At 62.9% G+C, this 27179-nt stretch overlaps 1 protein-coding gene across 1 annotated transcript in view; it reads right to left on the minus strand.

Moving 5' to 3' along the window:
• The window catches only part of TBC1D22A (TBC1 domain family member 22A), a 115175-nt gene that overhangs the window by 30332 nt on the left and 57664 nt on the right, over positions 1–27179 (minus strand). Inside the window, exons 9-10 of the mRNA XM_037049308.1 lie at positions 12936–13045; positions 7624–7699 (exon numbers count right to left, since the gene is read on the minus strand). Coding sequence (XP_036905203.1) covers positions 7624–7699; positions 12936–13045 — 186 coding nt within the window. The remainder of the gene's footprint in view (positions 1–7623; positions 7700–12935; positions 13046–27179) is intronic.

A 27179-nucleotide genomic window follows, 5' to 3' on the forward strand; every position in this document is an offset into this window, starting at 1 on the left:
CGAGGCAAAGGGACAAAGGGACATGAGAGCAGGGGAGAGGAGGCAGGAGGCTGTTCCGTGAGTCAGGAGGGACAGGATGGCTGAGCCCAGTGGTCCAAGGAGAAGGCCCTTCCCAGCGCCCAGCTGTGGCCGCCGGGCCCCTGCAGCTGCACCCAAGGCCCCAACCTGGGAGGGGAGTAAACTTGTTTGGAGGGAAAGAAGGGGTTCCACTCAACGCCTTTGAGCAGAGATGCTGACACATGACAAAGGGAACAAGACCGAGCCGCACATCCCATGCCCCAGAGCCAAGTCCGCAGTGGGGCCGGGGCCAGGCCGGTGCAGGCCGGTGTCTGCCTGTGGGCTCCGGGGGAAAGAGCCCCAATTTCTGGTGCCTGCTGACGTCTGCGGCACAAACTCTCCCACCTCCGTCATGCAGTGACATCCTGTGGACCCAGGGGTCATCTGAAGTGTGGAGAGTCCCACACTTGAGAAGGCCAGGGCGGGCCGCAGGGCCTGAGCGACGGTAAGTGGTGGATGAGAGGCCCCATGCCCGCACCACCCTGTCCAGGCTCCTGAGCAGGGAGACAGACACACGTCCGCACATGGGGCTCCAGCATGGCGCAAGAGGACCGAGCTGCCAGAGCCCGCTCAGCCCGACTGTGCCGGGCGGGGGCAGCGGTACGACTGCAGCTCAGAGGAGGCTGGGAGGCCACCGCGCCCCGCCCGCAGAGGACCCGCTCACAGCTGGCCCTCGTGAAGGCAGGCAGTGCCCCGCCGCCTCTCAGGGAGGAGCTGCAGCTCATGGTCTGGAAAGGGAACCACCCCGTCGCGGTGACCGCCTCCGCCAGCTGCCGGCTCGGACATGGCCTGACAGCAGAAGACAGACACCGGCTATTTATGGAGAGGAACAGAGAAGGGCTCACAGTCCCTCCAGCAACCGGTGACCACGGACAGAATGGCTCTGGGGAATCGTTTCAAAGCCAGGTTTGATGGCCACTTTTCTTTCTTAAGGTCAAGGAGAACTGCGTTATTTGGAAGTCTCCACTTTAATTAAGTAGTCTCAGCTTGGCAATAAACTCTGAACATCAATCTTGGGACAGAGGGTCACAAAGATGTCACTGTGAAGGAGAAAAGCCCCTCAATCATGACCCGCAGGCGTCACCAGGGCAGCTAAAATGGACCCTGCAGTGCGGCTGGGAGGTTCCAGGAACGACATTGCAAAGGGACAGAGCCTCCGCCCCTCCGGTGGCCCTGCAGAGGGAGGCAGACCCTGGTACGGGTCCCAGCCCAGCACACTGTGGGGGGCCTGAAGCTCCTGTAGAGGCCCTAAGTGGGCGGGGGGGGGGTGTCCGTCTCAGAGGCCACGGCTCTGAGCAGAGGCTCGCTCGGCCCCGTGGCGGCACGGAGCGCAGGGCTGGAACAGAGCTCCCGGCGCCTGTCAGCGTTCAGTCTCCTCGCACGGGACAGAACGTCCTTGGCGGGAGAAACCCAGCCAGGCACGCCGGGGTGGGATCTTGAGAGTGACCTGGCTCTCCAGGCCTGCAGGAGTTGGGGCGGTGGTGAGGCCCAAAAGAGACAGAGCAGGGGAGCAGGGGAGGGTCCAGGAGGGTCCCAGGTGACAAGGTCAAAGCCACACTCTTGTGGCAGCACTGCCTTTGCTGATGGCAAGCGGTCACAAGCCTGACCCTGAGGTCCTGAGATGACCATGGGAGGCCCAGGGGACTGGACTCCTCTCCCAAAGGCCTGCCGGGGCAGAGGGGCAGGCTGGGGGTGGTCTCACGCCACATGGGTCTGGGACTGTGACGGCTGCAGGGTGTGCTCGGCGGGTCCCAAGCCACAGAGCCTCCATCCTGGGCCTTAGAGCCCGAGCCCCTGGCAGAGCGGGACATCCAGAGCCCTGGGCAGACCGCCCAGCAGCGGGAGGGATGCTGGAGACACCTGCACATCGAGCCCTGCCCCAGAGAGTATGCTGTCCCAACACCCCGCACGCTGGGCAGTCAGTGGGAGCAGCCAGGGAAGCCCAGAGGTCACGGCCGTGGCGAGGAAGGACTCGCACGGGGCGGGGCCACTGCGTGCCTGGACTGTTTTGGACGTCCACAGGAGTCACTGGACAAGCTCACTCTTGCCCAGTCGGCCCCCACGCATCACCTATGCTGACTGGGTGTTGTCTTTCCATCACACGCACAGATGAGGAAGCCGCCGTGTGGGCTGCGCCCCTTCTGGGGAGGCAGGGGTAGCAGGGCGGGGGCTGTGGAGTCTGGGGCACAGCTAAGCCTGGGGAGGAAGTGCACAGACGGCGACCATATAGGGACAGGACAGGACAGCAAACACGGAGGCTGTGCCAGCCCTCAACACCCACTCGGGAGAGGGGGCAGCCCCCTGCACACCACACTGAAGCCCCCAAAGCCACCACCGCTGCAGGAGCCCTGGAGCGTGGAGGCAACCTCTCCACCAACCCCCCAGCACATGCAGGCCCCCAGCCCGTGGCGCTGTGCTGGCTGCGGGCCGAGAGGTGAGGGCGTAGCTCACTCCTCGCAACTGGACATGCCCGATACTCTGAGCTCCTTCCTCCCCTCAGCACCACGTGGAGGGTGAGGCACCAGAAGACACGAGTTGATGGCCAGGAGTCCCAAGAGGAACCAAAGTAGTGGGGACGGGTCTGGTGGTGGCCTCACTGTGGCTGGGCTGCACCCCCGAGGAAAGCCTGGGGCACAGGCAGGCCGGGTGGCTCGCCAGGCCCACAGAACAGCACTGCGCCCCGAGCAGGCGGGAATGGAGGCCAGAGAAGGGGCCCGGCTCGTAAACACACACTTTGCCGCATCACTGGGAAAAGCCGGCATAGGGAAGACACGCAGGAGAAGGACTGGGGCCCTGCCTGGCACAGCCGGGCACCTCACCGACACCAGCTGCCCTGAGCACTGTGGGCGGTGCTGCAGCCACGTTCAGGGTCAGTGACAGGGCGGGACGGGAACCAGGTGTGTGCTCCTCACACAATTTTTGCGTCACACCAGACTCGCTCCTTTTTTTTGGTCTTGTGTGTTGTGTGTACCAGATGACACGCGCACCCCTCCTCCCAAACACGCAACAAAATGCACCCTCAGGCTTCCCACGCAGGCGCGGGGAGCCAGCCTGACTCAAGGGTCTTGACGCCCAGCGAGACAGAGGGCACGGGGTCTCAGAGGCAGCGCCTGGCTGGGAGGGCCTGCTGCCCAACGACCCGGTGTCTGCAAGACACAGTGACCGGAACCAAGGGACACAGAGCTGCGCTCAGGCCGGGCAGGCCCCTGAGCAGCAGGTCCTGAAGCCACGGCCTGAAGTGAGGAGACAGCAGGAGAGCGCAGCCCTGCGGCGCACCGGCCTCGTGGCCCTTGCACGTCCCGACGGCCTGCACGCACTCCGCCCACCACCAGTCCACGCATCCCGTGCGGACATTGCCCTCGCTGCGATGCTCCCGCCAGCCGTCGCGGGGCAGGCCGCAGGCACACGGGGTGCGGGGAGCCCGTGGTGCTCCAGGACGTCCCAGGGCTACGGCGGCACCGGCGGCTCAGTCTCTGGTCTCTGGTGCTCCCCCACGGCGGCTATGAAAACGTTTCACTCGGTGACGACAAAGCTGAATGCAGTTTAGCAGCTGTAACTGAATTCTCTCGTGAAAGAAGAAGTCAATTTCAACCTCACGCAGCAGTGGAGACAGCTTTCAGAGAAATGTCACCTAAGTCACACCGAGCCAACTCAGAAACGCAGGGAGGGGGGAACGCACCTGCAGGCAAGAAGGCCCGGACACGCTGAGGAAGGGCCTCTCCCCCTTAGAAAATGTCCCGATTTTGTCACACAGGGGTCAGAGCGCACAACCGTAACAGTGATGGCCCACTCCACCCTTGGCCTCTCCAGGGTCGGCTAGTGTCGTCCGTGACAACGGGTGTCCCCAGGGGGCCGAGGAGCCTGCTCAGGGAGCCAGTGCCAGACACCGCCCCCGGCCACCCAACCAGGCCCAGGCAGCCAAGCAGAGCCCCCCACTCAGAGAGGGCACCGACCTTGAGGAAGGCTTTGCAAGCCACACATGTGTGTGCACACATGTGTACATGCACGCCTCCACAAACACACGTGCATCTACAGACATGCACGTGTGTACATACATGCACACACACGGCACACATGCTAAGTGAAACGGCCCATGCAGGAAGTCGGTCAGACGTTCCCAGTTCCTGGGGCGAGAAAACAACAAAGAGCAGGGACCAGCCACAACCATCGGGTCTGCACAGCTCGGGCGCTCCCCGCAGAGCTGCCACCGCCACTCAGGGGAAACGGAGAAGAGCAGCCAGAGGACGTGTGGGGGGGCAGGGCCACGTGGTGTTTCTCCACAGAGCCCGGAAACACAGTCCAACGGGACTTCTGCGGCTGGGAGCTACGAAAGGCAAATTCAAAAATGGAGCGGTGGGCCCGCAGACGGGCGGCAGAGGCAGAGAAGGGCAGGGCCAGGGCGGAAGACGGGCCCCATGAGAGCGTGCATGTGTGCGGGCGCGCTGTGGGGGCGACTCACACCCCTCAGCCCCTCGTGGGCAGATGCTCCAGCACACAGACCCCGCCCACCCTGGGGGTCCCCCTGGGGACACCAGCCTGGGTGCCAACACTCCAGGAGGGCTGTGTCACTGTCCAAGGCCTCAGAGGGCACAGGGGCGGGGCAGGGGTCCCCAGCCCCCAGGGCTGCAGGCTGGTCCCTGTGCATGGCCTGTCGGGAACTGGGAACTTGGCAGAAGGTGGGCGTCTGAGCTCCACCTCCTCATCCCCAACCCCCACCCGTGGAAAAACTCTCCTCCACCACATGGGCCCCTGGTGCCAAAAAGGCTGGGACGACCAGTGGAGGGTTCCAACCCACTCACTCCGTGAGGCTTCCAGGGCCACGCCTCCCAGACGAGGGAGCGCCCTCAGAGGTGCTGACAACACGCCATGGGGCTGACGTCCCCGGGGCCCGGCAGGCTCTGGGGATTGGGCCTGAAGTCTCTGTTCTCTCGTGAGCGGCTCAATGCTTTTAAGAAATGTGGTTTCTTTTTCCTTCTATTTCTTTTTTTTGCTGGCTAACTTAAAAACAAAATCTTGCCCAGTATTTCTGAGGTGTCTTCAGTGGGAAACTTGGCTGGAAGTCTCCGGCTCTCCCCACTCACACAGCAGGCAGCTCGGACCTCCCGCTCCTGTCCTGCCCCCGAGGTCACAGGAGAGACCCCAGGGTCCCTCTTAGGTGGTCCAGCTCACACTCAGCACGGACCCTCGTCCCCGCAGGGTCCAGCCTCTTGGGCCACTGCCCTTCCTGCTTTCCGCCTGGGCTCTGCGCGCAGGCCCGAGTCTCCCCCTCAGTCACAGCACCCTTCTGCCCACGGGGCAGACGCTTCCAAAAGGTCTGGGGGCAACGGGAATGCAAGACCACTCAAAATGGAACCCCGCGTGACAGTATTTCTTGGACGTCCTTCAGCCACTCCCACTGGAAATGAAGACAGTGGCGCCGGCCCTCTCTGCTCAGCCTTGCTTCCCTCTGTGCCCCAAGACATGTGACATGTGACCTCTGCCACCTCTCCACCCTCTGCTGGCTTCTGGGGAACATCCTCACGACGCCTCTGCTGGAACACCCTGCCTCCCGCAGCTGGACTCCGCAGCTGGACTCTGCAGCTGGACCTCGCAGCTAGACTCTGCAGCTGGACCTCGCAGCTGGACCCTGCAGCTGGACCCCGCAGCTGGACCCTGCAGGGGGGCTCAGCTCCGTGTGCCACGCACTGCCTGGGCCAGAACCGCACCGCCTCACCCTCCTCAACGAGCCCGCAAAGTGCCAGAGTTCTGGAATAACTGCTCTTCTTCCCCCCAAATGCAGAAATGATGCAGTGGTGTTTTTAAAGGCAGCTTTTCCTTCCCCCCATATCCTGCCTTTAATAAAATCTTTACAGTCCCAGGAAAGGCTCCAAGCCCACAAATTCTTCCTCCACGAGGTGACTGCTTGAAATGGCGGAGGGGGAGTTAGGTGGCTGCCTGCGGCACGGCTCCCACCAGCTGGAGAGTCCAAATTTGTCACTCCTGCAGGTCTCCTGCATGACAGCCGGGCCACTTCTGTTCTGGGGCCATGACAGGAGTCCCCTCAGGGTCCGCTGGGAGAACACAAATGTCACACAGTGTGACCTGTCATGGTCGAGCTTCCTCTGGGTGCAGAAGGGCTGGCAACCTGACGGAAACCTGCAGGACGAAGTGGCCGTCCTCACAAGCAGAATGACAAACTCAAGTGTGACAGACCTGCAGGCCCCGGCCCGGTGGGGGCCTCCGGCTGCCGCAGCCACCCACTCGGCCAGTGCCGGCAGCGCTGCAGTGCCTGGCCTCCCAAACCACACAGTGCAGAGCAGGCCCGTCCAACCAGTCCCCAGGAGCAAACGAGCACTCGCCACAACTTCCTCACCCCCATGCGCTCGTGACACCTGGCCTGCAGGACACAAGAGGAGAGAACAAGCCACCAAAGCAGCGTGGCTCACACCACCACAAAGGGTACTTCAGAGGGCCAAGCAAGGCTGGGGAGCAGTCGGAAGCTACTGGTCGGAAAATGCCCGACCAGCCCAAGAGCGGCCCCACTGTGGAGCCAGCAGCCCACGCAGCCAACCGCCGCCACACGAGCAGAAGACGGCCCTCTGAGCACACGGGTGGAAAAGCAGCCGAATGTGCTGAACCGGGTCAGCGTCACCGGAGGAGCCGTCCACAACGTGCAAACCTAGTAATAACCGTCACACACATGCTGAAACCCTGCCAGGGTCCCGAATCAACATGGCTCCGCGGGGTGCACCGGCCAGCGACCCGCGGGCCGAGGGCCTTCCGTGTGCAGACGCCCACTGCCGAGGCTGCCTGCAGGCAAAGGCACAGGCCCCGCGTCCACGAGGCAGCGGGGCGCCATCTTCTGCACGCTCGGCAGAACGCCTGCCAACTCCCCCAGGGCTCTTCACGGGAGACCAGCTCCCCTCTCTGGACCTGGTCACGGGCCGGCTGGGTCACAGATCTACGCCTGCTTCTGCTTCCTGTCCTGTCAATGCCCTGTTCACTAACTTAACAAACTGCAGGCGAGCAGGCTTGGTGCAGCCCGCACTCTCTCCCACTTAATTAAACTCTGCTGCCACGGGGTGACAGGCAGTGAGCGTGTCACGGGGGGATTGCTGCAAGGGTGAAGGTAAAAGACACCGCGAAGCCCCCACTTAAACACGAAAGCACGGTCTACAATGGCCTGAGCACACACCTTAATTTCTCCACACTATGAAAGATGTCATTTCCAGACCCGGTAATTAACTGGATTCCACGGAGAAATCACGCCAGCATCCCTGGCACGAAGGCATAGGCAGGAAACAGGACGGAAGACGGCCACGCCCAGTGCACTGTCACCCCAGTCGCGACAGCCACCAGGCCTAACGGAGTGGGGACTGCCCACCCGTGGGTGCTCTCAGCTCCCTGCGCCGCACGGGGACGGCCCTCCAACCCCATCACTCCCACAAAGGGTGGGGCGACCCTGCCCGCCGGGCCTTGGCAGGATGTGCGGCTGTCCTGCACCAGTGGGGGGGCGGGGGGGAGGGGGCTGGGTGGGCCGCCTCCCACAGCCTCCGCGCCACCCTGCCCGCCACGGGGCTGGCTTACCATCGATCCGGCTCACGAGCTCTTCCAGCATCCGCACCTTCATCTGGATCCCCGGCTGGGCGAAGGTGTAGTTGTCCTAAAGAAAAACAATGGTGACTGTCACGTGCGAAGCCAGAAAACACACCCTGCAGGGACACGGCACTGGGACAGGGCAGGACCACCTCTCAGAGAGGTGCGTGCCCATGGGGCAGGCTGCAGACCCTGCCCGTGGCAGTGCCCACGAGTCCGACTCCGAGGTTGAGTCCAACCCCCCTGACATCGGGGCTCAGCCCTGAGATGCCCGTCTCAGGGACATTTAAGGGACACTTCATGTGTAAGACCTTCAGACTGAAATGCAGCCAATGGGCCTGGGCGGGCAGAGCTCCTTTTGGGGACACGTCTGCTGCACGGGTGGCTCAGGGACCAGACCCCAGATGCAGAAGGCATGGAGGACAGAGGCCCTGGGACCAGTACTGTCACCACCGAGAACACGGCTTAGACAAAGGGTGGCTGGCACCCCTTCCTGCAGGCCTGGGCACCCCCAACACAGCAGCCTACGGGCGCCTCAGCCAGCACCAGGGCCCTTCAGAACCAGGGCTCCAGCTGGACTTGCACAGGGAGAGGCCTGCACCCTCTGGTGGTCACGGGGGGGGCTGCACAACAGCCCCCAATGACCAGGGCCCAGCCCCTGGGGCCTGGCAAAGGCGGTTAATGCTGCTGACCGCCTGTCGCAAGCGGCCGTTCCCCTGGATCATTCTGGGGCACCAGAGTAGCCCCGGGGCCTTCTGGGTAGTAGAGGGCTGCAGGAGAGTCCTGTCAGGGAGCAGCAATGCCAGGCAGACTCGTCAGCCTGCTGCTTGGAAGGTGAGGACGGGCCAGGCCAAGTATGCAGGCTGGACAGGCCAGGGCACAGATTTGCCCCAGAAAGGACACAGCCAGCCCCCAACAGCCCCACGAGACCCCCGACCTCCGGGTCAGAGACAGAACACAGATGTGGTGACTGGTCAGAACAGCCCCAGAGGCTGACACGGGAGGCCTGGGGCGTGTCCTTTAGGGGGTCATAAGACCCGTGAAGACATGAAAAGTGAGCACAGAACCCAAAGCAACTGAGACCAGGGCACTGTACCCTGGACCTTGAACTCCATGGAGCATGTGGCCCCGATAGGCTCCCGCTGGGCAAAGCTGGGGGACAGCCTGTCCTCAAGGAGTGACACCAGGGAGGCTGCCCAGGCCTCACTACAGGGTGAGTGTGGTGGGGCTACAGGTGGTGGCAGGCACCAGCAGCTCAGGCCCAGCACAGGCAAGTGCAAGGTCAACAAAGGGGAGTCTTCCTGGCGTTGCAGACAGTGGGGGAGGCACAGCAGGCACCCGCAGGAGGCATGAGGGGTGCCAGCCTCGCCCACGTGCAGGCAGGTCTGTGGGGGCAGCACACAGCAGTGGCCTCCCCACCCTGCCATCTGCATCCGGGGCCCAGGAGGGAAGTGGGGAGCGACCTGGCGTGATGTGGAAAATGCCTGGGGGTGATGTTCCTGGATGGCCAACCTCGCAGGTGTGCTGCTCAGAGGGGACAGGTCCACAGCACTTGAAGACCCCAGACCTGGTGCAGGGACAAAGGAGCCCGTGGCCCAGGAGGAGCCTGGCAAAGGCCCTGGGGCGGGGCAGCAGCACTGCCCCGTAAGAGATGGCGGAGTCCGAGGGGCGGGCTGGGCGTGGAAACAAGCAGCTGGGGTGGGAAGTGGGCGAGAGGGGACCCTGCAGCCCCCAGCAGAGGCCCCGAGGATGACATGACGTCCGATTCCGACAAACGTCAGAGAAACCGCCAGCGCCCGTGGCCCCGGGAGAACACGCCAGGAAGCAGGGGCCCCACTGAGGCTGCCTTCCCTGAAGGAGTGGGGGTCTCCCTCCTCATCCCTCCCCAAGAAAGGCTACATTCCGGGCTGACGGGGACCCAACAACCAGCTGGAGAAGCCAGGAGGCCACACCCCAAACCTGGGGTCCGCTCCCCAGGGCAGGGCACTCAGCTGGGGCCACTGCTGCCCTTTTTCTGCCCCCGGAATAACGCCCCTGAAAGGCAACCTACCACCTGCTCCACCCGGGGGATGAGCAGAAAGGTCTGCGTCCGGCTAAGGGCAGCCCTGCACGCAAACGCTAAGACCACAGAGCCTCTTTGAGAAGTACACGGAGAACACGTGGGCGCCCTGGCCAGACACAGCGCGTTTTAGCGAGGATGCAGGAGTGCCTCACCACAGAGGAAGGAGAATGGTGAGTTACAGGCCGTCAAGAGTTAAAATTCCCTGGTTGTCAGAAAACGCTGGTAAAATAAAAAGAACTGACAAACCACAAACTCGAGTAAAAAAATATTCTCAAAAAACAAGCAACCGAACAAAGCCCTGCGATGGAGCATCGTCAAAAGCAACACAAATGCAACACTGGTGGGGACGCGGCGCAGCGGGACTGGCGGTGCTCCCCACCCCCCCCTGGCACCTGACACTCATGGGCCACAGGTGCACAGACACGGCTCAGAGCTGCTCCAGCGTGGGGCCTTCCCGGGGCCACGCCCTCCGCCTCCACACGCATTTCCTCTGAGAGCCAGGCCACTGCACGACGGTCACTCCGGCCCCGGCCTCTCTGCGGCCCGCACCCCCGCCGTTCCCCCTGCACTGCCCGGTCGCCCAGCGACAGAGGTGCAGCTCTTGTCAGAGCCCCACACCCCGGACCCGTCTGGCCCGACACGCGCTATTCCAGAGAACACAGCACACGGCGTCCGCTTCCACNCACTGGTGGGGACGCGGCGCAGCGGGACTGGCGGTGCTCCCCACCCCCCCCTGGCACCTGACACTCATGGGCCACAGGTGCACAGACACGGCTCAGAGCTGCTCCAGCGTGGGGCCTTCCCGGGGCCACGCCCTCCGCCTCCACACGCATTTCCTCTGAGAGCCAGGCCACTGCACGACGGTTACTCCGGCCCCGGCCTCTCTGCGGCCCGCACCCCCGCCGTTCCCCCTGCACTGCCCGGTCGCCCAGCGACAGAGGTGCAGCTCTTGTCAGAGCCCTACACCCCGGACCCGTCTGGCCCAACACGCGCTCTTCCAGAGAACACAGCACGCGGCGTCCGCTTCCACTGGCCGCTGCCGCGCCGGTGCGGCCTGCTTCCCACGCAATCGCCACCCGGCAGTCTCAGCAGCGGGTCCCGCGCCTCTCCTCTGGGTCGTCCGCCGTCCGCCGAGTGCCAGCGGCTCCCCCCTCCCACCACATCTCCGCGTGGCACTGTGGCCCTCCCTCTGCAGACCCGCGTCACGGACGGAAGAGCGGGAGCAGTGGCCTCCCTCAGCACGGAGCTCGGGCCACCGGCTGTGCCGGCCTCCCCGCAGTGCTTCCCTTTCTGGACCTCCCTCTCTGTCACGTCCTAACCTCTGTCACCCCCTTGTTATTCCTCGGTGCCACCTGCTCAGTTATCTCCTCGTTCTGCTCTAACCAACCCCCCGCGTGACCTGGCTGCTAGAAGGCGCTGGTCCTCTTTGGACACCCTGGGCTCTTTCCACGTCTCCTCTTCCCTCCACGCCCCTCCTTGGCCCGGAGCGTCCGAAACCCCCCGGGCCGCGGTCCCTGCACCCCAGTCCACGGTCTCACTACAACCCCTCCGAACGCCACATTGGCTCGCTGCGTCCGTCTCGGTTCTGTGCTCCTGCGGCCCCCGTCTGGGGGGCCTCGCCGTGAGAAACCCAGGCCTGTGCGCGCGTGGGGGCCTCCCCGAGGGCAGCGGTCCTCCCAGGGGACGGCCCACCGCTGGGTCCCCGAGAGGGCTGGCACGCGCCCAGCTGAAGGCAGGGCCACCGAGCCGGTCCCTGGTGCCAGGTGTTCGCCGTGGCGGAGGGAAAACCCCGCAACCCCGCGGCACGGTGTTGAGCCTCGACCCGAGCGGCGACAGGGAAGGACGCGCAGAGTCCTGGGGCGCAACCAGAGAGGCGGTTTCTCAGGCCCAGCTCTTTGCTGCGCTGTCTGAGCTGGGAGCTGGGCTAGACCCGTCTTTCAAGAAACCTTATTTGTGCCTGAAAGACGGGATACGAGGCAAACCGGCCAATCAAACGGGTATGGGCAGACGTTCTCCCCAAAACGAACAAAGTTAACCTGTCCCTTCAAGGAAAATACCTGACGGTACTTGTCACAAACATCTGAGCTTCTGGCCCCAAACCCGCCCTTCGGAGAACTGCCGCCTGCCCTCCAGGCGGCACAGCTCGTCTGGGCCGGGCTCTTGCACAGCTCGAGCCGACGATGTCACGGGGCCCGTCGTGGGGGAAAGGCCCAGACAGGCCGATGGACTGTGAGGCGGCCAAGTCCAAATGTCCGTGGACGTGGCTTCAGACTTCACGTGGCAGTGGGCGCTCAGGCACCAGCATCTGCCAGGGCACGCGCCCGCGTGAAGAGGTGGCGCCCACGGGCCCTGCCAGGGTGAACGGACCCCCCCTTCCCAGCGGCGCCAGAACGAGGCCGCGCCTCCCTCAGCTGCTGCGGTGCAGCCGGGCCCGGACCAGCACGGCGGCGCCACCCGGGCCCCGGAGCCTCCCACCAGCGTGGACCGAGAGAGCGTCGCAGAGAGTGAAGCGACGCCTTCCTCCTCACCAGACGTTTGTGTCCTGAAGCGTTCCCGAGTCAGGAGGTGTTACTCACGACAGCACGTACCACGTCACCGCCGCCACTGTTTCAATCACCGAGCTTGTGTGAGGCATCTCAGCCACGTGTCAACGCGGTCCCCGCCAACAGGACCCACCCGACGGAGCGCACGCCCCTCGCATGCCTGGGTGGCCTGGGAGACTGCAGAGCGGGACTGGGTGGGGCTGCAGGGCCGCGACTCAGGCCCAGGGCCAGTCTGTCTTCGCGCTGGCCGGGGCATCCTGCCCTCCCGCGCGGGCTGCCCGACAGCCCCCCTGGACCCACTACGGGCGTCCAGGCCGTGCTCTCCACCCCCGGGGGACCCCCAGTAAGGACTCCCTGCGCCTCGTCGGCCACTTCTGTTCAACGCCACCCGACATTTCCAGCCCCTGCCGGGGGTGGTGGTTCCTTCCCCTGCAGCTCCCCACTGGGGGTGGCCCACCACCCCACCCTCCCCGGCCACAGCTCCCTTCCCGCAGCCCCTCACCCGGCACCTGGAGACAGTGGGCGCACCCCAGGCTTTGGCCAAGCCCAGAAGCAGGCCTCAGTGGGCTCGCCCATGGCTGTGTGCACCCCCACCCCGGGCCTCCCCACCCCGTCCTCCCGAGGATCACGTGCTGCTCCAGTGGCAGAGACCTGAGCTGAGCGGGGGCGGCGGGCGCGTCCCCAGGAGCCGGGCTCACCTGAATGCCATCTAGCAGCCTGCTCATGCACCAGTACGTGTCGGCCTCCACATTGCGCAGCATGTCGGCGGGCACGCGGGACACGTCGGCGACGTCCGCATCCTCCTCCTCTGTGGAGCACGGGAGAGACACAAGAGTTACCCGGGGCACAAGGACAAGGGGCACCGACCGGCGGACCCTCACCTCTCCAGGGCCCACTGCTGTTGCTCTACCAGGGTTGTCCAACCTGTGGCCTTCATGTGGTCCAGGACGGCTGTGAACATGGCCCTGCCCAGGGTCGAAAAGTCCCCGAAACCACGGTGAGATGATTGCCCATCTCGGTGTACTTCACATGTGGCCCCACACAGCTCCCCTTCTTCCCCTGCGACCCGGAGGTGCGGAAAGGCTGGCCGCCCGGCTGAGGAGCAGACCTGCGCCCCTTCCACCCCGCCGCCCCGTGGGTCTCAACTCCAGGGCCTCATCAGATGCAGACAATTAATATTCTCAATCCTCTCCAGTTAATTAGCATCAGTGACAGACTATAAGTGATTGCTTCTCAGGCATTTCAGATCCCAATAAGAGAGAACCTAAATATACCATTTATTCCTAGAAGAGAGCTGAAAGTTTTCCATAACGTTATAAAATTTCTGTTTCTGAGACATTTCCACGCGCACTCAGTAGTAACTCCTCCAACAGCTCCATCCCAAGGTCAGAGCTTCCGACGCCGAGCAGGTAGGTCCCCCCGCAGCGAGCAGAATGCCGAGCAAGAGCTAATAACGCTCACGTCTGGGAGGAAGAACGGGCAACGAGGGCACACACCGCCCCTCCCCAAGTGCAGGATCGAGTCCCCAACAGGGAGGCGAGGAGACGTAAGCTTTGAGGTGCAAAACAGACTCCTGGGATGGCGTCTCAGGCATCTGAACAAACCTACTTTCAACCTTTACAAAGTTGCTGTCACCCAGCACAACTCGCATCGGTGACCCCAAAATGTGTACCCTGTTCTTAAAATTCTATTCACCTACATTTTATTCTGCAAACGTGTGTGGCGTCTTTGCAAGGAAACCAGGTTTAAAGGTCAGAAACATGAATGTCGTGTGGTAGAGAGCCACTGGGTTTGGAGGTGGGCGGGCCCAGGGTGAGGAGGGGCTGGAGGCCCTCGAGGACAGGGGTGGCAGCCTCAGGGGAGCGGTCACCTCCGAGGATGAGGGCGGGACCCAAGTCTCCCAGCTCCTGCAGGCCGGCCCCACCTGCGCATCCAGTTGCCTTTCCTGCTCCAGGATTTCATTCACAGACGCTGGGGCCCCCCCCGCGCAGCACGCCACCCCCACCCACAGGGCGAGCTTGGGCTGCGTTCCCCGTCCCACGGTGCTGAGGCAACAGCAGCAGCGGAGGGCCCCCGAGGCCGTTTCCACCCACACGCTCTCCTCCCTCCTCCGAGGGCCTTCCAAGCTCTGAGACACACCCCACCCTGGGCTGAAAGGCGAGCAGGAAAATAGGCCACTCGAGGACCGGAGCTCCCTCACGCACAGAGCAGCTGGGCCGCCGTGCCAGGCCCTCTGCGCAGGAGGCCTGGGGGATTTCTCTGTGTGTTCAGCTGGCTTCTTACTGCATCCGAGGGTGGGCAGCCAGCTCAGGTGTCAGGGCTCATGGTGGGCCACTTACGGCTCTTCGGGGAAACGAAGGAATGGTGTTTAGCTCAGGGCCCCCACACCAACGCGTCTTAGAAACACTAAGAGAGTTGGAACATGGCCCTCGTAGAATGAGAGAAATCCGACCCCGCCGGGGAACGTGTCCGCCCACAGGGAGCAGGCAGGGAGAGCACCCTGAACACTCTGGAACCCCAGGCTGTGACCAGAACAGAGCTGAGGACAAGCCCACGCCCAGGAAATACCCTGGCTGGCGGGGGGCCACGCCCAACCCCACGGCCACAGCCTGGTTAAGACAGCAGGTCAGCGCAGGCTCCCCCAGGCAGATGCCCACCCACTAGACCGTCTGCTATCAGGGTCTGGGAGAGTCACACTGTCAGGTGGGGAGGCATGAGTCATGGCCCCCAAAAGGCCAACAGCCAGGACTGAGGTGACCTCGAGACCATCTGACCCCAGAGGCACACACTGCCCCCGTGCATGCCATTCAGCCGAGCGGGGCCCAGAAGGGGAGGGCACCTGGACAGGGAGCCCCGGACCTGAGGGTTCTGGTGCTGGTGGTGGCAGAACCCGAGGGTGGCCCGACAGCAGCTGCTCAGCCGGAACTGGGGCAACATCTGAAAAGCACTCGGGCGATGCCTGGCATCGCTTCCCACGCTCCCTGCGATCCTGGCAGTTCTCAAGGGTTTGGCTGCTCTGACCTGTTGGGACGACGCGTGTGTTTACTTGGAGACAGTGAGGAGCTGGGACCCCACACTGAAGTGACCTGGGAGAGAAGCTGACCACTCTCCACGCAACTGCAGTCACCCAGAAAGCGATGGGGAAGAGCCTCAAAGCAGAACCAGAGGCCTGGTCTGTGCTGACGCACTTCCCTGGGAGCGTGCGACGGTCTGGGGACTCTCCTGGCCCTCGGACGCCCAGGCACGGCCATGTTCTCACCTGGGGGCTCAGGGTGCCCACAGGGCGCCCGGGTGTGCACTTTAAGTCAGTGGGAAGGTCCCTGAGCCGGGTATCAGAAAGATGGCGGGACAGAACAGACTTCTAGCCCCAGGTCCGCCTGTGCCCCTCACGCAGAACGCTGGAGGGTGGGGGGGCAGCGCAGACCATGCCCCGCCCTCGGGAGGAAATGCCCCAGAGCTGTGGGACGCAGGCAAGGAGAAACCCAGCCGGAGGGGGGATGGGGCGTGAGCCCTGAGTCCGCCTGAGCCCTCCGCTGGGTCATGAGTGGCCAGGCGCGGGCAGAAGAACAGAGATGGACTCGCATCTCGGACACCGGCCCCCACCAAGGGCCAGGGCTCTCGGGGTGGCTGAGCTGCATGGGGCCCACACGTGGGAAGAAGCTCAGGGTCAAAGTGGGGGCTTTTGGAGGTGGGGGCACAGGGCTGCAAAGGCACACTGCACTGGGTCAGCTCAGGCCCCGGGCACCGACACTGAGAACCGCCGCGGAGCACGAGCGGTCCGGACAAGCAGGGCTGGACCAGCCTGAGCCCGTGCTGACGGTCAAAGGGGCATGAAACACGGAAGGTGCCAGAAAAACCACAGCCCACACGTGCGAACTCACGAGGACAGACCACTGCCAGCAGAATCAGGAGAGGGTGTCGGGGGGTGGGCAGAAGGGTCTGGTCTTCCCCCTGGGCGGGACGGAGCGCCGTAGGCCAGAGCTGCAGGGCAGGACAGGGGAGGGCAGAGGGAGGCCCTGGGCCTTTCCCTCCAGCGTCCCCCTGCCTGTGCTGTGGCAAAGGGGACAGCCCGGGCCCCACAGGCCCTGCACACCCAGGGCCTGGTGCCTGGGCAGCCGGCCAGCCAAGGCTTGCGGGCAGAGGAGCAGGCTGGCTGCAACGGTCACCTGTCTGACCCGGGTGGTCCAGGTGGTGGCACCGTCCTCTACAGCAACATCAGCCAGCAGCACGGCGGGGGGCCCTCTCCCGCAGCCCCCTCACTCCAGCCCACCACCTGGGCTGTGCCCGCCCTGCCAGCAGGGTGCTCACGGAGGCAGGGCGGCCAGACAGATGCCTGCCCCTCAGTCTCGGGGCCTGTGGCCCGTGCTTCTCACCATGCGGCTTGGAAAGTGCAGGCTGGGACCGTGAGGTCCTGCCGATCTCCCCCTGAGCATGACAGCCAACAGCAAATGCTTGGCCTCGCTGCACTGGCAGGTGGACAGCGGGGACCTGTGCTTGTCATCGAAGCTGCCGCAGCCAGTCCCCACTCGTGTCATACTTCAGTCAGGTGGAAAGAACGGCCGTGGTGTGCCACAGAGGATGGAACACGCTCTCTTCCCACGAACTTCACACAAGACCCCAGCACCCACGAAGCCTCGGCCGTCCCCCAGGCCACAGGCAGGCGCCCAGAGCTCAGCGCCCACAGACAAGGCGAAGGCCCCACGGCAGTGGCTGAGGAGCCTTGAAGGCCACTGCATCTGGGCCCGGGGACCCACTCCAGGAGCCCAAAGGCCAGTCAGCCAGCCTGGAGGCCAGAGAGCCCACTGCTGACCCGGAGGGCTAATGCCAGGCCCTGTGGGGCGGGCTGAAGGAGAAGGCATTCTAAAGGGACCCATCAACAGGCAGGGCCCCCCAGGAGCCCCAGCTCTCCACCATCGAGAATGCCACCCAGGGCCCCGGGGACCCTGCCCCCAGCAGCCCTGCCCCTCCACAGCGCAATGACAGATGATTAAGCTGGCACAGGACCAGTGAGATTACGATGCCGGCTGCAGTGGGGCCTGGGAACAGGGAGGCAGTTAGCGGGGGCCAGGGTTCGGGGTGGGCACCAGGTGGACAACCACCCCCCAGGCCGCAGCCACAGGAGCCAAAGGACCTGCCCAGTGTGAAGTGCCTGGCTGTACACCAGCCCAGGGGGCGATGGCCACAGCAGGCCAGCGGCCACAGCGGGGCGGCGGGCAGGCAGGGGCAGGAACAGGAGCACGCTGCCCCCGGAATGTGCACGACCAGGCCACTGCCTCCAGCCCTTGTCCCAGGCTGTGCCCTCTCCGGGAGCCCTTGCACCCCTGCCTGCCCAGCACTTCCTGCCCCAAAGTCAGGCAACCGCCCAGCCCCCACCACGTGCAGGAGATGCGGGTGCCCTTTGGGGGTCTCCCTCCGCAGGGTGCAAGGCAACCAGTCCTGGGGCGCCTCCACTCCCTGCTCCCTGAGCCCACAGAGCCCCTTCTACACACAGGCACGCCCACGGCCTTCCGTGCTGAGACGCCTCCTGCCGCCCTGGCCGTAGGCGAGCAGGTGTCCGGGCAGCAGGGAGGGTGGGCTGGGCCGGGCAGCGCTCCCCACCACCACACGGAGCTAAGGGCACATCCTCCGCTTCAGCTGCCCCAAGACTAGCTCTCCAGGCAGGCCTCCCCAGGACCTCAGTGGCTGCAGGCCCCCAGCCCAAGATCCCTGCTGAACCTGGCCCTCGGGTCCGGCTGGATCAGCATTCAGGTGCCAGTGACCTCACGTGCTCAGTCACCTCTGTGAAGACCCAAAGACAGTCACGTTCAAGGTGCAAGGGTGAGACTCCAACACTAAAGCAGGGAGGGGCCGAGAACTTCACCCACAGCATTCATGCACACACACATGGTTGTTAAAGCCCCTCTGAGGCCCCAGCTGGTGCAGCTCAGTGGTTGAGCGCTGGCCTGAGAACCAAAGGGTCGCTGGTTCGATTCCCAGTCAGGGCACATGCCTGGGTTTCGGGCAAGGTCCCCAATAGGAGGCGCACATACATAAGAGACAGCCACACATCAATGCTTCTCTGTTTCTCCCTCCCTTCCCCCTCTCTAAATATAAGTAAAATTTTTTCATTAACAATAAATACTCATGGAGAATATGATTTTATTGATTTTAGAGGAAGGGAGGGAGGGAAAGAGAAAAGGGAGACAGAGGGAGAGAAACATCAATCAGCTGCCTCTTCCACATACCCCAACAGGGACTTGAACTCACAACCCAGGCCTGTGCCCTGACGGGAACCTAACCCGCAACCTTCTGGTGGGCAGGACGATGCTCCAACCAACTGAACCTCCCAGCCACAGCCGTGTGCAGCTTGTTAATGAGCCAGAATGAGACTGGCGATGAAGCCCCACACCCTGGGATTGTCATCCACGCCCCGCCACCGCCAGACAGCGAGAGGGTTTCTTGTGAACTCGGGTTCAAGGTTGCTGGGAGGTCAGCGCACCCCAACCGGCCTGACCTTCCCGAGGCTGGACAGGGGCTGCTCGAGGCCTGGGGATGGATGCCCACAACAGCCCGTCCTCCAGACAGGAGGCGCCGCGCCCCTCGACCGGCACCCTGGCACTGCCCAGACGGGCTGCTCCCCCAGAGAGGGCAGGGTGTCACTCTCCCCTCCGCCACAAAGCACTGCGGATCATGTTTTAATCCTTGCTAATTTGATAGACAAAAATAGAACTGCATTACTGGTTCAATTTGCATTCTCATTCCTTGGGAAGCTGGACGTGTTTTCAGTTTATCAGTCATTTGTGTTCTCCACTTCACAGCATTTCTGCTTATTTCCAAAAAGAACTTTTCTGAATGCTTGCTGTTCACAAACGTAAGAAATGGATCCCGAGGACAAACACTCCCACAAACCCTGGCCCCAGGAGGGGGGTGGGGGGAGCAGCGGGGCACCGCTGGGCCTGAGGGTCCAGGCGGGCCCCGCGGCGCTGACGCTCAGGAGCTGCCCGTCGACTGCTTTCCGGTCAATGTGCAGCAGGAATCGAAACTCAGGACACGGCTCTGGGGCGGCTGGAAAGTAACTCACTTCCCTGACCTTTCCTACCCAGCTCCACACCAGCGCACTTCTAATCAAATATATCAATGTGTGCTAATTAACTGCTTGGAGTCGGTCAAAATTAACAAACCACTTCAACAATAAATCAGAAAGTCGTAATGGGCATTTCCATTTCTGTTGGCACGCCACGTAACCAGGGACGTGGCACAGCACGGGGTGCAGGCACACCCCACCGGACCGCATGGCCCGCCCTGCGCACAGTCGTTACAGCCACGAAACACGCTTCCCGGCGAGAGAAGCAGCTGTCAAGAACCGCTTCTTATTATTCAACTATTAAACTTCCCTAATCATCCATCAGTTTAACTGCTCCTGACACGGGTTATAAATAACATCTTGTGGCTCAGGAACACACTACGCAGTAACCCCTTCACCACCAAAGCTGACCGGACCCCCTGGATTTCCGGGCCCGCCCGTCCTTCCCTGGGCTTCGGTCATTTCCAGCTCAACGGGGTGCAAGGTGCAGAAGCATTCTGCTAATTTATGCGGAACAACGTGAAGAAGCTGCTTGTTACACTGTGCGGCACTGTCTTCACTTGGTTCCCCAATGGGCAGGCGACCCATCTCACTCTGCTGCAAATGAATGAAGACACTAACACCGGACCACGTGCGGCTGCTGTGAATCCTGTCCCCTCCTCCGCTCCAGGGGCTTGGCCCGGGCAGGCCCCCTGCAGAGAGCCTGGGGCCGCGGCAGACCCACAGGACTGCTTTCCTTCCAGGACAACAAGGGGCAGCAGGGCCCGGGACTGGCCGTGGCAACTTTCCCCTCATTCGTCACAACCCACGTGCCCTGTGCCGGGCTGCACGGGTGGGAACCAAACCTGTTCTCTCGGGGCTGGTGCCCGGGGCCTGCTGCGTATCAAATACTTCACACACGGCCCTCCCCTTCCCTTCGAGACAACCGCATCACCACCATAGCACCCAACTGCATTAACAGTGGCCTTTCTGGGAAAGCGGGGACTTGAGAGACCAGGGGGTGACACAAAGTCACCTGGGAGGTGCCCGTGACAAGCAGGCTGAAAACTGGGTGGAGAGAGGCCACAGCACGCTGGCCTCCCAGGAGGGGAAGCCTATCCTGCCCAGGGAACGGAGGGGAGGAAGGCTGCTTGGAGGAGTGCCACGTCCAACTCCAACCATGCTGTCTGACACGGTCCGGGCGTGGAGGACTCGAGTTCAAGGAACTCGTCTCCACGGAAGAGAACGTGGCATCCGAAATGGGTTAACAATTGGCTGTTTTAAGTATTTTACTCTTGCTACTGAATACAGGCATTGTACTGTACTTACTTATTCCTGTGAAAATCACCCAAGAGGAAGGGACAGTTGAGGGGAAAACATCAGTATTCCCCACGGAACTGCCTGGAAGGATGGAAAATCCCCTCTAATGACATAACCCCTGAATGTCTAAAGTCATTTGAATAACCGCCCCTTCTTTACCTTGAATAGGAATATACATCAATTGAAATTGGACAGGCAAAGAAATAAGAGAAGCTGGTTAGCTATTAAGCATGTAGAAATAGTTACTAGGGAGTCAGAGTTTACAGTACACAGAGAGACATTTTAGACAGAAAGGGATAGATAGCTAAGTTAGACATCACAAAGGCCTTATACTCAACCTTTTGCCCCATGTCAAACTCTGAGAACTTTAATAAACAATTAAGACATTCAAACTCTGTTACAGAGCTATTTCAAATTGTCTGATTAATGGTTCTCCTGGTCAAAACAACTTTAGTTTAACATAACTGAAACTATGGGAACTTTTGTACTTTTCCTGGTTGCCTTCGTATTGATTTTTTCTGCTTAACTGATCGTGCTATGCACCTGTAAATGTTAATCACTATTAAAAATGAAAATATAAAAACCTGCTTGTACTTGCAATACACGGAACAGAGCCTCACTGTCCTCTGAGGCGTGTTGTCGTCTGTTACCCACCGCCGACGCCCTACCCACCTTTCAGGAATCCCTGGACCCTGCTGCGGCCGAACCGCGGCAGAGGAGGGGGTAATGACTCAGGCCCTGAGTGATAAACCGGCAGAGCTTCAGAAACACAGGCAGCCACCTGCCCCCTAACGAAACCACTCCTGCACAGCACCCCGTCCGATCCAAGGCCCTCGGCCCAGCCCAAGGCTTCTCCGTGAGAAGGCCCCCTCTGGCCTGTCCAGACCCACACCACCACTCACCCGCACGGTCCCTTCCTGGGCGCCGCCAGGCCTTGTGGTGTGCTGCTCCTCGGCCTGGCGTGCCTCACCGCTCCTGCACAGAGGCCCTCCGGGCCCGCACTCACCACCCAGCACACGTGACGTCTTGCTCAGGGGAGGCCAACCCTGTCACCACTCCAAGGCAGCAGCATCCCCGGGGGAGCCTCAGGAACCTGGGCCCCGGGCCCAGCCAGCGTTCGGCCCAGAGAAGGCAGACGACGCAACCAGACCATGCACCCAGGGAGCCACCGTGCGCTTGCCCAAGGCTCTCTGGCACGGAAGGGTTCCCTGCTACACAGCGTCTCGGGGGCCCCGCCGTCTCTGTCACCACTGGGCACAGGGACAGGGCTCTAGTCCAAGAGAGCGGGCCGAGCACCGCAGGCCGAAGTGAGGGCCACGGAACTCGGTCCTCGGAACTTCCCGCCACCACGCACTGAACCCACACAGGAAACAGAGAGGAGCAGCTCATACCCCAGCCGGAAAGTGGAGCCAGCGGGCCACAATGCCTCCCCAGCACCGGCCCTGGGGACAGTGGTGGACACAAGGTGGACACAAGGACCTGGAAAAGGGTCTCCATCAACTGCTCCCTCAGAAGGAGGCAGCCTGCTCGGGGGTCTAGCAGGCCACGGAACGGTTCACGTCCAGGACTGAGCCCCCGCTGGCCCTGCAGAGCCAAAGCCCCCGACACCGCCCGGCCTCACCCTCTGGGGCAGTGGCGACTCCCGCCTTCCCATGGGTGAGGGCAAAGCTCGGGACGTCCTCAGCCGGCCCCCCATCACCTGTGCACAGCCCATCAGCACACTCTCAGAGGTCTGCTTCCAGCTGGTCAGACCCAGCCACCAGTGCACCACCTGTCACCACCCCCCCAACTGGCTCTGTGACCCAACGACCCAACCAGTCTCCCCGAATCCCCGGCTGCTCCCTCCACCTGCGCTCAGCACTTTCCCACGAGACCCTCCACCCACATCCCCCAGCGACCTGCTCTTTAGACACCCCTCCTCCAGACCAACACCAGTGCCTTCCCAAAGGCTCCCATGTCCCACGGGACCCAGGCAGCACCAGTGGGTGTCACCTCTCGGGCCCCGGCATGCTGGGCCTTGGGGCCACCTCAGGGCAGTCCCCTTGCTCAGCACATCAGGGGGAGTGACTGGCCCTCACTGGGAGAGCGTGCGTCGTGAAAAGGCCTCCCCTCACTGTGGCCTGCAGTCTGAGGGCAGGCTGGGTGAGGCATACCCACACCCCGACTCCCACGTGGCGGGGGACACAGACCCCATGCCTGAGCGGATCAGTCTCCCCTGCATGTGCAGACACATCGCTGTGCGTGTGCACCTGTGCGTGGGCACCTGTCTCTGTGCGTGTGCTGGCCCGGTATATGGGTTGAGTCGCCCCCGGGAAAACAAGCCGCCCCGCCGCCCCGCATGCCCTGGCCACGCAGCCCACACCTGGCAGCCATGGCCCCACAGCGTCCGCAGCGGAAACTGCTCCGACAACGAGAGGCAGCCCCGGCCTGTCCCCGGGGCCTCTTGCAGCAGCCGTGGGCTCCCTGCAGACAACCGTCCTCCCTTTCGCCAGCCGTTGCTGCTGCGCCCCACAGGGACACCAGGCCCAGGGAGGGGCCCCTCTGCGCTGCACCAGCGGCTTCCTGAGCCGGGCACGGCACAGCCTCGCGAGCGCTCTGCACAGCAGCAGGCGGGCAATGAGCCGAGCCTGCGCCTCTCCCACGGGAGGGAGCTCGGACGCGGGCCCGTCACAAGGAGTCCATCCACATGCAAGCACGCCCCTCAGCAGCAGCTCCTCCAGGGCTCCTTAGAAACAAGCACCACTGGTCCCCATCGGGGTCTTGCTCTGGAAGCGAATGACCGAAGGGGAAGAGCGCCTACTGCTGCCACCTCGCCCGTCCACGGACGCGCAGACCACGGACGGAGCCTGCTCTGCTCACAGGCCTGCACTGCCTTTCCCTCTCACGGAAGACACTTTTCGAGGACGGGCAGTGTGCTCTTTTCCTGGGCTTGCGGTGTCACTCTGCCCTGCCTCTGAAACCCCCACCCACGCCCTGGCAGCCGCCAAAGGACACTCCCCAGACGGCCGGCCCGAGTGGCTCTGCACGCCCCCTCTCACAGCTGCTGTGGAAGGCGGGTGTGTCAGGAGAGCGCGGATCCGAGGCCGTGAGACTGTCCTGCGTGTCTCTCTCAAGAGGAAAGAGCTAAAGTCGCTCACAGAACAGAAGCAGCCAAGTCACCAGCAAGAGCAATCAAGCTCTTCGCCGGGCTGAGGACTCGGAGGCCAGATGGCTGTCACGGCCTCAGGCCACACTCCTGGGCAGAGTCCCAGCCACCCCCACCCCCACCGCAGCCTGACACAGGCAGATGGGTAAACCTCGGGTGCTGATACACAGAGACAGAGTAGAGAGGGGTGGGGAGGAGAGCTGCCCCCCCAGGAGGGGGTCAGCACAGGAAGGGAACCAGGACACGCACCGAGGCAACGGACAGACGGGAGCACAGCCCAACACGGCAAGCGGCTCCCACCAGGGCGTCCCACGCGCTGTCACTTCAATGACAACTCGCTCCTTCAGGGTCCTTCTGCTCTGACCCCAGTCAGTGCCATCTCCCCACAGCCCCTGCCCACACACTGGGCCGAGCAGCCAGGTGCGCCCCCTGCTGGCACCACCCGGCATCGCATCTGTGGGCCAGAATGGATCTCCTTTCAGAGTCGGCCTGGAGACGGGGTTTTGTCCGCACAGTTCACCAGCCCTGCGGGAACGGCGTCCTCAGGAACTACAGTGACCTTCCTTTCGAGGACTGGGGACTGCTCTGTTTACAGCAGCAGAGTAACAGCAAGCGCGGTTCCCGGGCAGCACGCGGCTGAGGGCCGGCGAGCGCTGTGCGGGGGAGACGCGCCACCCACGGGCCCCGCAGACACTGCCTTCCTGTTGCTGGGTGCTGTGCAGGTCACACACGCAGGGTCGCTCGGGCACTTCCAGGACCCCCAAGGCTCCCGTGTACTAAGTATTTTGAATACTCACTCAGTCCTTACTACTGGAGCCAACACTCAGAGGCCCGACACCGGTGGCTTAGCTGAGCCGCCAAAAGAGTGGACCAGAGCCACCACGTCCGGTGAACCACCACGGAGCCCCCAGAGCTCCCGGAGGAAGCGGCGGCAGTGGGGAGCTGGGGCCTCCAGGAGTCAGGAAGACGTGTTTGGAAAGGGTGAGAAAACCCAGTGAAGACGAAAAACCCCAACAAAAGCGACGGCTCCGTGACTGCTGTTTCACGGAACAGCGTGCGGGGCCAGGGGTCGGCCTGAGGAAAGGCCCAGGCAGGTCTCTCAACGAGCGCGTCTGCCAGCTGCCGGGGTGCCGGGCACAGCACGAGAGGGAGTTCCTGCCGCAGGGAGCGGCTCAGGCCCCCAGCCCAGGCGGGGAATGGGGAGGGGGGGACCGACACCTTCCCAGCGAGCCCCCACAAGGCCGGTCTTCACACTGGAAAAGCCAGCTGGCTACCCGCCGGGCGCACAACACGCCCACCCTGCAGAGCAAGGGGCCCGCCTCCCCTGGGCCAACCGCGGGCCTGGTGCTCCAGGCCCACCCTGCACTGGAGCCCTGCTGGCCACCCGCCGCTGTTGGTCCATCTCACCGTCAGCGCCGGCGTCTGCAGGGCAGCCCTCGCAGGCGTGTGCGCTCTGCCGGGGCGCCAGGCGGCCACACCAGAACTGCGAGGATGGAGAGCAGGCCCAGAAACAGGTCCCGAGGCCAGAGAGAGGGCTGGCTTCCTGCGGGGTTGGCGTCACCCGGCTGCTCCTTCTCTCAGGACCCCGCTCCTAGGTCTTCCGACAGCAGGCACAGGCTTCCAGGACAGGAGTGTTCGATGGCGAGCGCGGTCACACAGGGGAGTGGGGGGTGCACGCTGGCTGCCACCACACCAGCACCAGCCGAGCACAAGGACCACAGTCACAGGCTGGGCCCTGTGCACGTTCTCACACTGGAGCCCCACGCGGGTCGCTGTGATGGACGCCAGGCTGCCCACCACAGCCGCCACGCCGGTTTACCCCCCCGCAGCACGGCCCTCGCCAGCACTAGCCCCTGCTGTCCCCCGCTCTGACCACAGGTCCCCAGTGGGAGCGGAGAGCAGCCTCGCTGTGGTTTTGACTCGCCTCCTGCGGGAACTGACGGTACCGAGCACCGTTTCACGTGCCAACGTTCCTTACAGAAATGTCTCCTCCAACACCAGCCCAATTTTCATTAGTCTGAGTTACAGGAGTTCTTCGTTCCTACGGGTGTGAATCTGTCACTGGAGGCGCGATCTGCCAATGCCTCTCCCACCGCACAGACGTGCCCGCGCTCTCTCTAGAACAGCATTTACAGCACAAGCGTTTCCACTCTGACGTCGTCTGATTCACCTCCTTTCTTCTTGTCACTTTTGGCTGCGTCGCACCTCAGAAAGCCTGACCCAACCCAAGGTCGCCAGGACTGGCCCCTCTGCTTTCCTGTACGGGTTTTACAGTCCAGCTCTCACGCATTTCGCCGACATCTAGGCGCTCAGCACCCCTGCTGAACATGGCCTCCCCGTTGAAGGGCCGTGGCCCCCGTCAGAGCTCAGCTCTCAGGAGCAAAGGGCCGTCTCTAGACTCGGGTCTATGCCGTTCAGCTGCCCGCCGGCCAGGACAACACTGCCCCGGTCACTGCGGCTGTGTGGTGGGTGGTGGTAGCGCAAAGCGGGAGTCCGCCGACTGTCCTTTTGACAGCTCTTCAACCTGGAGCCCTTGAACTTCCATGAATGTTCGCAGGCAGACGGGCCCACTTCTGCCGCAAAGCCTGCTGCCGCTCTGCCCGGGGCTGCAGTGAGTCCTCGGGCAGTTTGGGGAGGCCGCCACCGGCACACCGAGACGCCTCCGGACGCACAGACACCAGGTCCCTCCTCACTGAGACCTTCTTTAAAACACCCCAACAGTGCTTTTTGGGTTTTGGAATACAAATCTGTTTTTTGCTAAATTTCTACCCGCTTTACTGTAAGAGGAGCTATTTTTGTAACTTCGTTTTTGGATCACACATTGCAAGAGTAGGGAAACCCGACTGACTTTCGTGTCCCGATCTTGCCCGGGGTTTCGTGGCTTCCTCTGCGTTTTCTGGGCTCAGGTCACGCCCTCTGCAAACACAGGCAGTCTGACTCCTCGTTCCCGCGCTGCGCCCTGTGCTTCCTTTCTGCTGACTGCCCGGGAGAGCCCGTCTGGTGCAGGACAGAGCTGTACATCTCCCCAGAGGAATGGCTCTGGCTGCACCTGGGAGTCTGGGTTGGCTGTTTCCGCTTTCACCCATTCCGAAGTGATTTCCAGCTGCCCTTGACATTCTCCTCTGACGCGACACTTCCTGTGGCTGTCGTCTGCCATCTGCACGGGCTTGTGGATGCCTTCACCTTCCCTCCTGCCCCTGACAGCGGACCTGACGTCACGGCGGTCAGAGAACACGCTTCATGCACCTCCCCCCCCACCGCTGCTCCAACATGCGCAGGCCTGCTCCGCGGGCCACACGTGCACAGACATGTGCCCCGCTGCCGTGCAGTGCTCTGCGGACAGCCTGGAGGTCCAGCTGGCGTCCACTCTGCTCACCCCCTCCCAGCTCCTTGTCAACCTCTGTCCAGTTGTCCTGCCTCCCTACTGGAAGTCGA

This window comes from Sturnira hondurensis, unplaced genomic scaffold (assembly GCF_014824575.4).
Source record: "Sturnira hondurensis isolate 20B ecotype Veracruz unplaced genomic scaffold, ASM1482457v3 Scaffold0000780, whole genome shotgun sequence".
NCBI classification, from domain to species: domain Eukaryota; kingdom Metazoa; phylum Chordata; class Mammalia; order Chiroptera; family Phyllostomidae; genus Sturnira; species Sturnira hondurensis.